This window comes from Bos taurus, chromosome 13 (assembly GCF_002263795.3).
Source record: "Bos taurus isolate L1 Dominette 01449 registration number 42190680 breed Hereford chromosome 13, ARS-UCD2.0, whole genome shotgun sequence".
Classification (NCBI taxonomy): Eukaryota; Metazoa; Chordata; class Mammalia; order Artiodactyla; family Bovidae; genus Bos; species Bos taurus.
The window spans coordinates 64,360,936-64,375,212 of NC_037340.1; the positions used below are offsets into that span (position 1 = coordinate 64,360,936).

The window sequence follows — 14,277 nt, forward strand, 5'->3', positions numbered from 1 at the left end:
CTTAAATTGTAAAAATAAAATAATTCAAGGGTCATGAAAGATAATGAAATGTTTCTGAATATTTGTATTAGGGTGCACCGTAGGAAATTACCATTTCTGTAGGTCTAAATGATTATCAGAAATGTTATATTCTTCAAGCAAACTCAAATTAAGGCAAACCCCAAAACAATGGAAAAAAACCAAAACACCTTTCCCTTCCTTGAAAGGAAAAAGAAAATAACAATGGCTTCATGGGTCTTGGCAAAAGCAGTGCTTACAAGTTTATAGCTATAAACATTTATATTAAAAAGGAGAGCAATCTCAGATTATCTTATCTTCCATCATGAGAAACTAGGGGGAAAACGGAGTAAACCCAACCCAAAGCAAGCATGAGGAAATTAAAAATATCCTTGCAAAAATAAGTGATATAGAGAAAAGAAAAATAACAGGAAAAAAATCAACAAAATCAAATTTGGTTCTTCGAAAAGACCAACAATATTAAAAATAGTTACACTGACTAACTTACATTGACTCAAATTACTATATATTCAGGAATGAAAGAGGAAACAACTACCAATTTTAAGGAGATAAAAAGGTTTACATGGAAATACTAGGAGCAACTATATGCCAACAAACTACATAAATTAGATGAAATGTACAAATTCTCAGAAGGACACAAATAACAGAAACTAACTTAAGAAGAAACAGAAAATCTGATATACCTAAAACAATTAAAGAGATCAAATTAGTGATTTAGTACAAAAGGAAGAAAAGGAGGGAGGGATGGAGGAAGGAAACGACCCATAAAAGCCCAAGTCTAGATGCTTCACTAGTAAATTCTATTGAACATTTAAAGAGAAATGGGCAAATACTTCACAAATTCTTCCATAAAACAGAAGAAGGAACACTTCCCAACTCATTCTATGAGGCTAGTATTACCCTGATACCAAAACCAAAGATATTAAAAGAATACCTAGAAATAAACTTAATCAAGGAGGTGAAAGACCTATACTCTGAAAACTATAAAACAATGATGAAGCAAATTAAGGATGATACATAGAAATGGAAAGATATCCTGTGTCCTTGGATTAGAAGACTAGTTAAAACGTCATACACTCAAAGCAATCTACAGATTTAATGCAATCCCTATCAAAATATCCATGGCATTTTTCACAGAACTAGAACAAATTCCTAAAATGTATATGGAACCACAAAAGATCCAGAACTGCCACAACCATCCTGGAAAAAAAAAAAAGAACAAAGCTGATGGTATCACGCTCCCTGATTCAGACTATACTACAAAACTACAGGAACCAAAACTGCACAGTACTGGCACATGGATGCAGACACACAGATCAATGGAACGCAATAGAAAGCCCAGAAATAAACCCACCACTTACGGTCAATTAATTTATACCAAAACCAACAAGAATATACAACAGTGAAAAGACAGCCTCTTTAATAAGCAGTGTTGGGAAAACTGTATAGCTATATGTAAAACAATGGCATGTGTAACACAACACTGCAAATCAACTATACTTCAGTAAAATAAATTTAAAAAAAAAGAAATTTGAACATTTTTTCACAAAATATAAAAAATAAACTCAAAATAGATTGAAGACCTAAATGTAAGACAAGAAACCATAGAACTCTTAGAAGAGAACAGAGGCAGAACTCTGACATAAATCATTGCAGTATGTTTTCTGTGTCTCCTCAGGCAAAAGAATCAAAAACAAATAAATGGAGCCTGATTAAACGTAAAAGCCTTTGCACAGCAAAGGAAGCAATCAACAAAATGAAAAGGCAGAACCCACTGAATGATAGAAAATATTTGCAAATGATATAATAAGGGATTAATACCTAAAACATATAAACAGCTCACACAACTCAAAGCAAAACTACAAAAAACTAATTAGCACAAATTAGCATAACATTACAAATTAACTATACTTCAACAGAAAAAAAAATATATAAACAACCCAATTTAAAAATAGGCATAAGACCTAAATGGACATTTTTTCAAAGGAGACCCACATACACACTTAGAGCTAATCAATGAGTTTGGCAAGGTTTCAGGATACAAAATCAGTATACAAAAAACCTGAATTTCTATGCATCTGCAATGAACAATCCAAAAGTTAAAATAAGAAAGCAATCCCATTTGTAACAGCATCAAAAAGAATACTTATGAATAAATTTAACAAAATATAAGATCTGTACAATGAAACACAAAACATCATTGAAAAAAATTAAAGAAGTAAAGAATGCCTAAATAAATGGAAAGCCATTCATGCTCAGAGATTGGAAGACTTAATATTTCTAATATGGCAATATTCTCCACATTGATGAGATGGTTGGATGGCATCACTGACTCAATGGACATGAGTCTGAGTAAACTCCAGGAGTTGGTGACAGACAGGGAGGCCTGTTGTGCTGCAGTCCATGAGGTCCCAAAGAGTCGGCCACAACTGAGTGACTGAACTGAACTGATCAAAATTCCAGACGGCTTCACTGCAGAAACTGACACTACATTTATGCAGATGACACCACCCTTATGGCAGAAAGTGAAGAGGAACTAAAAAGCCTCTTGATGAAAGTGAAGGAGGAGAGTGAAAAAGTTGGCTTAAAGCTCAACATTCAGAAAACTAAGATCATGGCATCTGGTCCCATCACTTCATAAAAAGTGATATAAAAATAGATGGGGAAACAGTGGAAACAGTGTCAGACTTTATTTTTCTGGGCTCCAGAATCACTGCAGATGGTGACTGCAGCCATGAAATTAAAAGACGCTTACTGCTTGGAAGGAAAGTTATGACCAACCTAGATAGCATATTCAAAAGCAGAGACATTACTTTGCCAACAAAGGTCATCTAGTCAAGGCTATGGTTTTTCCAGTGGTCATGTATGGATATGACAGTTGGACTGTGAAGAAGGCTGAGCGCCGAGAATTGATGCTTTGAAACTGTGGTGTTGGAGAAGACTCTTGAGAGTCCCTTGGACTGCAAGGAGATCCAACCAGTCCATTCTGAAGGAGATCAGCCCTGGGTGTTCTTTGGAAGGAATGATGCTAAAGCTGAAACTCCAGTACTTTGGCCATCTCACGCGAAGAGTTCACTGATTGGAAAAGACTCATGCTGGGAGGGCTTGGGGCAGGAGGAGAAGGGGACAACAGAGGATGAGATGGCTGGATGGCATCAACTGACTCAGTGGACATGAGTCTGAGTGAACCCCGGGAGTTGGTGGTGGACAGGGAGGCCTGGCATGCTGCGATTCAAGGGTTCGCAAAGAGTTGGACATGACTGAGCGACTGAACTGAACTGAAGTGATACATTCTTTGCAAGTACACAGAGCATTTACAAAATGCGCAGCTGCCGGGCCATGGAGCAAATTTCAATACATATCTAAATGAATCAAAACACAAACTATGTTCTCTGACTGCAGTGCAATCAGCCTAAAATCTGTAACAGAAAGATAATTATAAAACCCTGATGTTCATAAATTAAAAAGTATACCTCCTAAAGATGCATAGGTCAAAGAAGAAATCTAAGGAAAAATTTGAAAATATTCCGAAATAAATGACAATGAAAATACTACAGATCAAAATTTGTGGGGTCCAACTAAAGCTATGACTAGTGGCCAGGATAAACTTGATACCAAAACCTGGTGAAAGGAAAATTATAGGCCATTCTCATTCATAAACACAGAAAGAAAAAAATCCTAATAAGAAAATTAGAAATCAAATTTAGCAATCTATAAAAATGATGAAGTTTTGAATCAGAAATTCAGATTTGGTTTAATATTTGAAAAGTTTACTCAGTGTAATTCATCATATTAATAACACAAAGGAAAACAATTATATTAACATCTCAATGGAGAAAAAGCATTTTGATAGAATTCAACACAAAAACTCAGAAAAGAAGTGAATAAGAGTATCTACGGAAAATATTCAACATCATACTTAATGGTTAAATGTTTAAGGCTCTCCCTCTTAGGTCAGTGACATGCCACTTCAATTCACTGTAAAGGAGCATCCCAAACAGCAGTTAGGTAAGAAAAAAAAGATGCAAGATAGGAAGGGATAAAATAAAAGCTTCGTTTGCAGATATACTTGCAGATGACTGTACACACACACAATCCAAAATAATCTAAAGTATTAAAATACAGGAGCAATATAAACACTGCAGCAATACAAAAACCAATCTTGCTTTTATGTTACAGCTACAGTTAGAAAACATGATTTTTAAAATGCTATTTACGATACCATCAAATCGTATCAAACACCAAGGAATGAATCTAACAAAGACCACTACATAGAAAACTATAAAATATCATCAAGAGAGATTAGGAAGATTAAGTCAGAGAAAAAGAGATGTAAGGGAAGGAGAGAATGAGTGTGCAGTATTGAATAGACTGAAAGCAAACCCAATCAAAATTCTGTTGTAAAAATGTACACACTCATTCAAAAATGTATATGGAAATGGCAAAGGACCAAGAAGAGCCAAGGAATGCTTGAAGAAAACTAGGAGAAGCTACTCTTCTGATTCAATATTCTATAACCAAAATCAACACATAAAATTACAGAAAATAAGAATTGGTATTAGCATAAGGGCAAACGGACAAATTAGAGGAACAGAACAGACATGAAACAGACGTGAAAACAAATACTACACAGCACTGGAGGGACAAAAAAAGACTTTTCAATAAGCAACTGGTCAACTCGATATCTCTATGGAAAAGCTCACACCACACCCAAAAATAAATTCCAAGCGGAACATATGTTTCAATGGCAAAGGCAAAACAGTAAAGCTTCTAGAAGATAAGCAGAGTATCTTCATGACCTTAGAGTAGGTAAAGATTTATTAAACAGAATACAAAAAGCACTAACCATAAGGGAAAATAGTGGTATTAAAATTAAGCACTTCTGTTTACCAAAAGATCTTTTGAGAGACTAACAAGGCAAGCCACCAAATAAGAGAAGATATCTGCCAAATATAACTACAAAGGGCTCATATCCAGCAAATAAAAAGAACTTTGTTTTAAATGAAAAACCCCACCAGAAAAATATGTAAAAGATTTAGACAGGTAATCCACAAGACAGAAAGTCCAAATGGCCAATAAACTCCTGAAAAGATGCTTAACTTCACTAGTCATGCTGCTGCTGCTGCTAAGTCGCTTCAGTCGTGTCCGCCTCTGTGCGACCCCATAGACGGCCTCCCAGCAGGCTCCCCCGTCCCTGGGATTCTCCAGGCAAGAACACTGGAGTGGGTTGCCATTTCCTTCTCCAATGCATGAAAGTGAAAAGTGAAAGTGAAGTCGCTCAGTCGTGTCCAACTCTTCGCAACCACATGGACTGCAGCCTACCAGGCTCCCCCGTCCCTGGGATTTTCCAGGCAAGAGTGCTGGAGCGGGGTGCCATTGCCTTCTCCGTCACTAGTCATGAGGGAAACACAAACTAAAATCATGAGACGCCACTTCTCACACACTAGAATGACTAAAAAGACTGGCAACACCACAGGTTAGTCAGAACATGGAACAGGAGCTCACATACACTGCTGGTGGGACTGTAAATTAGTACAACCATTTGGGAAACTGTTTAGCTGATGATGCTAAACCTATGTATATCCTATAACCTAGGAATTCTACGTTTAAGTATACACCCCAAAGAAATTGCACAGATATGCTTCAAGAGACAAGTACAAGAATGTTCACATAAGCATTATTCAAAACCGCCAAAAACTGGAAAGATCCCAAATACTCATCAAAATTACAATGAATTAACTGTGGTTTAATACTATATAGCAATGAAAATGAATGAACTACATCTTTACCTGTCATCAGGGATGAATCTCACAATGTGGACTGAAAGAAGGCAGAAGGCAGACTTAGTACATACTGTTTGATTCTATGTATGTAGGTATGTATGCATATGCGGGCTCAGGCGTGTCCAACTCTTTATGACCCCATGGACTATAGCCTACCAGGCTCTCCTGTCCATGGGATTTTCCAGGCAAGAATACTGGAGTGGGTTGCCATTTCCTCCACCAGGGAATGTTCCCAACCCAGGGATTGAACCTGAGTCTCCTGGACAGGCAGGCAGAGTCTCTACCACTGTGCCACCTGGGAAGCCCTGATGCTATTTGTATAAAGTATAAAAACTAGTATGACTAAATGCAAAGTTAGAAGTTAGACTAGCGATTTCATTTGAGGGGAAGAAGAGTAGATAGAGAGGTTAGTAAGGAGTACAGAGGTGATGCAGTATTTGCTACATAGTAGGTAATTTTGAGCTGTTCATTTATCTTTGTGCATTTCAACACAGAAAGTTTTGTAAATGCCTGAAATAAAATAGTCTTATGTAGTGACTATGGAAGGATCTCGACAATACATTTGTAAGTGAAAAAAGCTAGAAGCACATAGCACGTATAGTGTGTATACAGACTACACAACAGTATGTATAGGACAGTATCACTTGTGTAAGGAAGACTACAGAGACACATTTGCTTTCCTAAGCTTAGACAGAGGGATCCACAAGAAATCAATAACCAGAGTTGCATCTGGGAGTAGAACTGGAGGGAGATAGGAGAGGTGGCAGCAGGCCATCTGTAAGGCAGACTCACTTTCTCCCTTTTGTACATGAGTATATGTTACTCAAAACAAATGTTATCTCCGGCAGAGAGGGACTGACATGAAAGGGGAATTAAATATATTAATAACTTCTCAAATTTGGCCATGGGTACATGTTTACTGTGGCAATACACTGGTATTACTTATTACAGCTTTTTAAAGGTCAAATATTTAACAATAAACTTAAAGAAAAAAAGCCAACTCTATGCACAATGGCATACTGTGGACGTTCAATAAATGTTACGTTCCCCGCCCTAATCCCAAATATCTAAACTTGTCTCCCACCGATCTCCCACAGGAGCACTTCACTTTCTCTTCTGTCTTCTAATGGCCAGTTATGAGGACTTTCTCAATGGTGTTCCTGAGAAATATCTATGCTACTGTTAAAAGTCTACTCATTCTTCAGAACCAACTCACGTCTCACTTATTCTATGAAGTTCTCCAAAGCAATCATAGCCCAAACTTCAAAAGAGAGAAAATGTCTTTTAAAAATAGGAAGATCCTAAGAGAACACTTAGTGCAATCATTTGCAGAGGGGTTAGTCAGGTGATAGACATGATTTCATCTTAGTTGTTACATATTTTAATGTACATCTACCAAAGTGTACCCATAATGAATAAGAAGACTTTCATCAATGCATATTATAGCTAAAATTACAGAAGACCAGAAAAAGAGACGACCCTAAAAGCTCTTAGGAGGTAAGGAGTGGGAATATAGGTCATGTACAAAGGATGGGGCATGAGAACAGAACCTTTCGACAGTTACACCAAGTGTTTAAAGACAATGGAATAATATGCCATTAAAACTCTAACGGAAAATAACTTCTAACTTAGAATTATATACCCAGCTAAACTAAACACTCAAGTATAAGAAAAAAAAGACATTTTCAGACATACAAACTTAAAGAAAGTTACCTCCCATGTATGCTTTCTTAGGTGGCTACTAGAGAATGTACTCCAAGAGAAAGGAACACAGGATTCAGAAAACAGAGATCCAAAACATGAGAAAAAGAAACAAAATGTCCTGAATTTGGTGAAGGGAAACCCCCAAAATTCAGCAATACAGCTATTCTAGCAAGTAACTAGTCCAAGCTGAGGTGGGCCAGAGGGTTCCAAGAAGAATTTCTTTTTAAAAGAAAAAAGTAGGAGTTTTAGAATTTGGTAATAAATTGTAACAAAAAGTAAAGCAAATTTTATAAGGATGATTATAGTGAAAGAAGCCAGACTCAAAAGGCTACATATGGAATGATTCCATTTCTGTGACAGTCAGTAAAACAGCATAACAGGACAGACAACAGATGCGCAGCTGCCAAGGGATGGTGGTGGGAAGGGTAGACTACTACAGGGGGACTTCCTGAATCTTAACTACAGTGGTGGTCACACAACTGTGTGTGTTTGTCAAAACTTACAGAACTATACACTGAAAGGGTGAATTCTACTATACCCAGGTTTCAATTTAAAAAGTAGGCAAAGAAAGGGCAGCTTTTAACTAAGAAAAACGCATTATACAGAATATAACTGTTGCATACTATATGGCTCTGCCGTAAACAATTATATCTTATCACTATCATCATAATGAAAATACCAATGGCCAAAACTGACATAACCACATTAGGAGAATCATGGAGACCAAATGTATGGCACAGGGTGCTGTGAATTAAACCCTCATCCTCTACAAGAGGAAGAGAAAAGATAACCTTTAAAACTGTATAGTCAAGTATTAGCCTTATGTCATTTAGAATATTGGCTTTCCTGTTTTGTGGACTCTTCGCCTGCAAAAGAAAACAGCCACAGTGTGGACAGTGACTGCCCGGGGAGAGTGGGACTTGGGGTGAAAAGTGGGGGCACTGCTGTTATTTTTTGCAAGGTTCATGATACCCAGAGATTCTCCAAATCATAATCGAAATAGTCAGCTTCACACGGAATTTCTTTTACTACTACCAGTTTGTCTTACAAGGCACTTACTCTCATTTAAAAATAATCATCTGGGTTTTGTTTTCCTTGTGAGCATCTGAGTAGTATGATGAAAAGAGCCACTATCCAGGCATCTTCAAAGCTGAATTTTTGGCAGGTGTTGTATGGGTTTTTTCTCTTGGAGTACTTGTGGTTTGACAGTTTATAGGAGTGATAATCTCTTACATCATGCTGCCTAAGCTGTCAACCTATTTAGTAAATGTGACACTTCCAGACATTTACAGTTTTTGTTGACTTATTTCTGTCTTTAGTGCTTTTCTTTTTAAATAATTAAATGATGAATTCCATAAACATAAAATGTATGTTTTATTCGTTTAGTTCTAAGTGTAAGATATCAAATGCCTCGAAATAAATTAAGTGCAAGTAAATAGCCTTCTTAAAGATTAATGAAGATCAAATACCTTTAATTAATGAAGATAAAAGACATTGTTAGATTCTGCTAATATTAACCAATGAATGCTTGCATCCACTTTAATGGGATCTGTTATGTTTTAATATAATTAAAGGGATTTTATGGTTTGTGAATATAAAAACCTGTTTAAATATTATCCATATTTTTAAAAGAATTTATCCTACTGGGGGGTTTTCAATATCAAATTATCCTTGACAGGCAAAGAGGACAGTATTTGATTTGAACCTCTAGGTTTCAAATGTTAATGCTTAGAACAAGGCTGAAAGAGACAGTACCAATTGAAAATTAAAAAAAAAAAAGAGGGGTCAATCTAAAAAGATACATATGAAGTAAATAACACCCAGGTAGAAGTTAGATATACCAATAATCACAAAGGAAGTGATGACTGGAATTTGGGAAACAGAACAGGATGCCATAAGCCAGCCTATCATTAGATTTCCAAACTGAAGTGGTATCTTTAGGTGTGGTGGGTCATGACCTGTTGAGTTGCCTTGCCTAGTCTATCACTTTGCCGCAATTCCCACTGACCATGCAGGGTCCTGTGCACCCCAGGGAAGGAAACTGCATTTGATACCAACTGCCACTGGAGGGTTTTAGGCAAAGGATTATAAGATCTGATTTGTTTTAGGGATCAAATGTGCTGATAAATCTGGACAGGCTCTGTAAACACTAAAGCATCATACCAGCATATTTTATTACCTGACAAGAGGACAAACTGAAAGGGAGAGATGAAAATAAGGCACACTAAAATCCAACTAGGATAGGCCCATTTTAAATCATTCAGCCCGGAGTCTTCTCCCAGGCTCCTCCCAAGTTCCATTTGGGACTTGAGGAAGATCAGGTTTGGTGGGCTGTATTTGCCATATTAAGTTTTTGAGGTGCCCATTAGATGTCTGTGTGGAGATGCTGAGAAAGTATTTGGATATATCCAACTGGAGCTAAAGGGGGGAACCAGGATGGAAATACAGATTTAGGATCTATCAGAATATAGTTTTGCTAAAAACAATACTTGCTAATCTTTATAGCGTGACTACTATATTTTAGACACCATTTTAAGTGCTTTACATGTATAAATGCTCTTGGTCCTTACCACAGCCTTACCAAGCTAGAGCCCATGATTATCTCTATTTTATAAATGAAGAAACTGAGGCAAAAAGAGATTAAACTACTTGTTCAAAGACACACAGCAAGTATGTACCAGAGCTGGGATTCAAATCTAAGTAATCTGACTCCAGAACTCTTTAAAGCCATGGGACTGTGTGGGATATACAAAGAGACAGCCCCGAGAAAGACAAAGCCCTCAGATACAGTATTTCAAGTCAAACAATTTCCTGAGTCCTGAGGATCAAATGACCGGTGCTGTTTCAGGCTCTGCAGACACATAAAAAAATAAAACACAGTCTTTCAAGAGGCCCAGTCTCAGATCTATGAGCTGATAACAACTATTTACTGAGCATCTACTATATACCATACACTGGGCAAGCTTTTTAGATACATTATTCTACTTACTCCTCCCCCAATAGCACTAAGAAGATGTTACCATTGCCATTTTAGAAATAACGAAACTGAGGTTAAGAGAGGTTACATAATATAACCTAGCAGTAAATGACAGAACTAGGGTTCAATACAGGTCCATCTTACTTCAAAATCTGGTTTTTCCCAAGGAATTCCTGTTACATGCTACAACACAGATGAACCTTGAGGACACTGTGCTAAGTTAAATATGCCAGGCACAAAATTACAAACAATGCATGATTCCACTTATATGAGGTATTTAAAGTAATCAAATTCATGGAAACAGAAAGTAGAAGAACGGTGGTTACCAGGGGCTGTGAGAAGGGAAAAAGAGTAGTTTAATGGCTCAAGTTTCAGATATACAAGATGAAAAAATTCTGGAGATCTGCTTCACAACAATATGAATACTTACTGACTGCACACTTAAAAATGAATGAGTTGGTAAACTTTACATTCATTATGTGTTTAAAACGCAAAGAAGAAAATTTTAACCTGGTCTTTCCAAGTATTCCACAGGCCATAAGAGAATATACTCACTGTGTCATGGAAATACCTGTGAGGAACTCATTTGCTCTGCAACGTGGGGGAGGAAAAGGAGTGGAACAAGGAAGAGATCAAACAAAGTTACTAAGAAGCAACACATTTGAAAGATGAAGATTCCCACTTTATCTTCACTATAGTTTTGGGAAGGAACCGCAGTCTCAACCTCTGAAATAGCTCCCACACCTGTCTGTATGCAACCTGATTACCATACTAATGGTGGTAATTAATGTGGTAATCAATTATTACCACAGATTATAAATGGGGCTCAAGAACATTCCAGTACCTTCTATGCGATGAGTTTCTCCAGTCTCCTTCCATTCCAAGTCATCCAGCATTGGGTACAAATAAATGTAAAGAACTTAATTTTCTTTCATTCATTAAGTTAAAGAACTTTGGTGGCTCTCTATTGCTCTCAGAACACAGAAGATTATCAAGAAGAGCGCTTAGGAGCAAATTACCTAATCTTTCTGAGCCTGTTTGTTCATCGGTGTTAAGAGATGAGTCCTGACACTTGATTCAAAAGACTTGAGAATGAAACAACTTGCACAATGCTTGATCCAAAGTATGTACTCAATAAAGGTGAGTTAAGTTCCCTTTCTGCCCGTTCCTACCTACTCAGGTCAGTAAGAGTCTTTGGGTTAAAGGACAGAGCAAGTATTTCCAGGATCTTAAGGCAGATAGAGAAGAATGCAAAGGGAAAAAAGTTGCTCATCTATGGTTATCTTATGGCAAGGAAAATACTGCTCACCCAGAACTGCTTCTTCATCTGTAACCCTATACAAACACACATATACATATGTCCTTTTAACCATATAATATTAAAATGGCTCAAAACTAAGTTACTATGAAAAATCTCACTCTCATTCTCTCCCTCATCTACCCAATTCCCACTCCACCAATCACTTTATTAGTTTCCTGTACATACTTAAAAGTTTCTTTATGCAAAAGCTGTCCTTAAGTTAAGCTAATGTTTTACAGGGGTGTTTACAAGGTAAGTTCTGGGAACAAGGTGAGGGGGAAGGGGAGGAGCAAGCAACCTTGGTCTTATTCATCCTGATTTACCCTAAAACAGTGTCCTTCATTCATTAAAAAAAAAAAAAAAACCCAAAACTAATCATATAATAGGCACGTAGCGTAAGCTAGATAACAAGTACTGCATTAATATTAACTGATTACCCTTCAGCTTTTTACTATGCACCAGAAACGCATTTAACGCTTTACACAATTGTCTTTGATCCTCACAACACCTTAACAGGTTGGTTACTAATTATCATCTTCATTTTACAAATGAGGAAACTGAGGCACAGAAAGGTAAACTTGCCCAACCAAGAGACAGCAGGGTTCTGAATCCAGGCCTGACTCCGGAACCCTAGCTGTTAACCATGACGCTTTACACACGCAACACAGATACAGTCCCTGCACCCGTTGGAGCTCAGCCTAATGTAAGATACAGGCGAGAAAAAGAGTAGACAACAAAGAAATACGTAATTAGAGACTAAGAAAGTAATGTGAACGAAACGAATTCTGGGCTGTAACTGAATAACAATGGGGACCTACTTTAGAAGGGGGGGAGGGGTTATGTCAAGGAAAGGCCTCTCCGAGAGAATGACATTTATGATGACTGGGGAACAGTTTGGTGGCTGCAATGATGACCCACCGCCCAGTTCATCGAGGAGAAACTCGCGGCCCGTAGAGGCTAAAGCAAACTCGCCCAGGGTCCCCCAGACGTGCAGACGTGGCGCAAGGAAGGGAGGATCCAGGAGCTGGGCCCAGGACTCGTACACGCCATCAGTGCCCGATGCAGCCCAGCCCGGCTCGGCCCCTAACCCGGAGCCTCTAGCCTGCCGCTGCCCACTGCTCCGCCGCGGCTGACAGCGTCGGGACAGCCTACAGAGAGGCCCAGCGACCGGCCAAGAGGGGTCAGGCCCGTACTGCGGCGGCCTGGAAGGCCTCTTCCCCGGCCCCCCGCCAGCTCCCGCCCGGTCCACCCCGCCCCGCCCCTCCGGGCCGGCTTCATACCTGCACGGCCCGGGCCAGGCCCCGGCCGGTCAGCTGGCCCTGCCGCAGCTGCAGCAGAATGTTACCCGGCCGCGGCCGGCCGCCCCATCCGCCCCAGGCCGCCACCGTTGCCGCCGCCCGTCGCCCTCGGCCGGCCCCAGACCCAGCAGCCGCCGGCGCCGCCGCCATGTCTCCTCGTCCTACAAACAGGAAGCAAGCGGCCCCGGGGCCGCGGAGATTTCTACGGGGCGGCAGAGGGGTCGCCGCAGCGCCCCCAGTGGGCCGACGGCGGAGGCGCAGGCCGCGTGGCAGGGGCTGTGCGTGCCGCGGGGGCTGCCGGGAAATGTAGTCTTGTTCGCAAGCGGGCAGATGAGAGCGAGCGATGAGTGGTTTCTTGCGCCACTTGTCCTTCTGGCCCCTCGGTCCAGCATTTCACTGAGGTCCCTCGAGGTCGAAGACAAGTCCCTGCGTGCGCAGTCTCCCATTTCTTGCCAATTTGGGGAGGTTACAGTCAAATGACTAGGAAAAGATCTTGGGTTCCAGACCAGGACCAGGCCGCCTGTTCTGATTCCCACCTGCTTCTTTCTGCTGAGACTCGCCACGGACCTCCCTGAGCTTCATTTTCCCGAGTTCATTCAGTCAATAGTTCCTGGGAGCCTATTCAGCCAATACATAGTTCCTTGGAGCCAGCTCTGCGCCCAGCACCGAGCGGTCCCTGGAAAAGCAGTGGTGAGCAGAGAAGATAACTAGGTCCCTGTTTTGGAATGCGAGTTACAGGGGAAGACAGCACATCCCTATTCAGACGCACAGTAGGGTAAGTTGTGTAACTTGGTAGGTTGCTGTGAAGTTAAATGAAATAATGGAAGGGAAAATGGTTGGTAAATTGTGACATCATATTCACTGTCAGAGGAAACTTGACCTGATTTCTCCCCACCAGTATGTTCTTACTCTACTCTGAGCCCACATAATCATGCTTTTGGCAAACTTCTGTGGTAGAATCGTGGTGTCTCCTTGCCTTTTTTCATTCTGGGAAGGGGTCTTGTATTAATAACATAAATGAAAGAGGAATGGTGGGTGTAGTGCAATAAGGAATGGTGGAGGTTGTAACTCATAATTTACTGCCCAAACCAGAACATTGTTAAGAATGAAAAAGTGCTATTAATTACAACAGGACAGTAGGCATATAAAGAGGCTGTTTCTGGTAAACTGGGATTGTGGTCGTCGTCCTCATTCCCA

The 14,277-nt window shown here is 39.7% G+C and overlaps 1 protein-coding gene across 4 annotated transcripts in view; it reads right to left on the reverse strand.

Annotated features, from left to right (window-relative positions):
• TRPC4AP (transient receptor potential cation channel subfamily C member 4 associated protein) overlaps window positions 1-13,256 on the reverse strand; it is a 69,245-nt gene extending 55,989 nt beyond the window's left edge. For 2 of the 4 annotated variants that reach the window (XM_025000700.2, XM_025000699.2), the window contains exon 1: window positions 13,063-13,256. In XM_025000700.2, coding sequence (XP_024856468.1) covers window positions 13,063-13,230 — 168 coding nt within the window. In that variant the 5' untranslated portion in view covers window positions 13,231-13,256. 4 annotated transcript variants of the gene reach the window in all.
• Window positions 13,257-14,277: the final 1,021 nt, after the last annotated feature.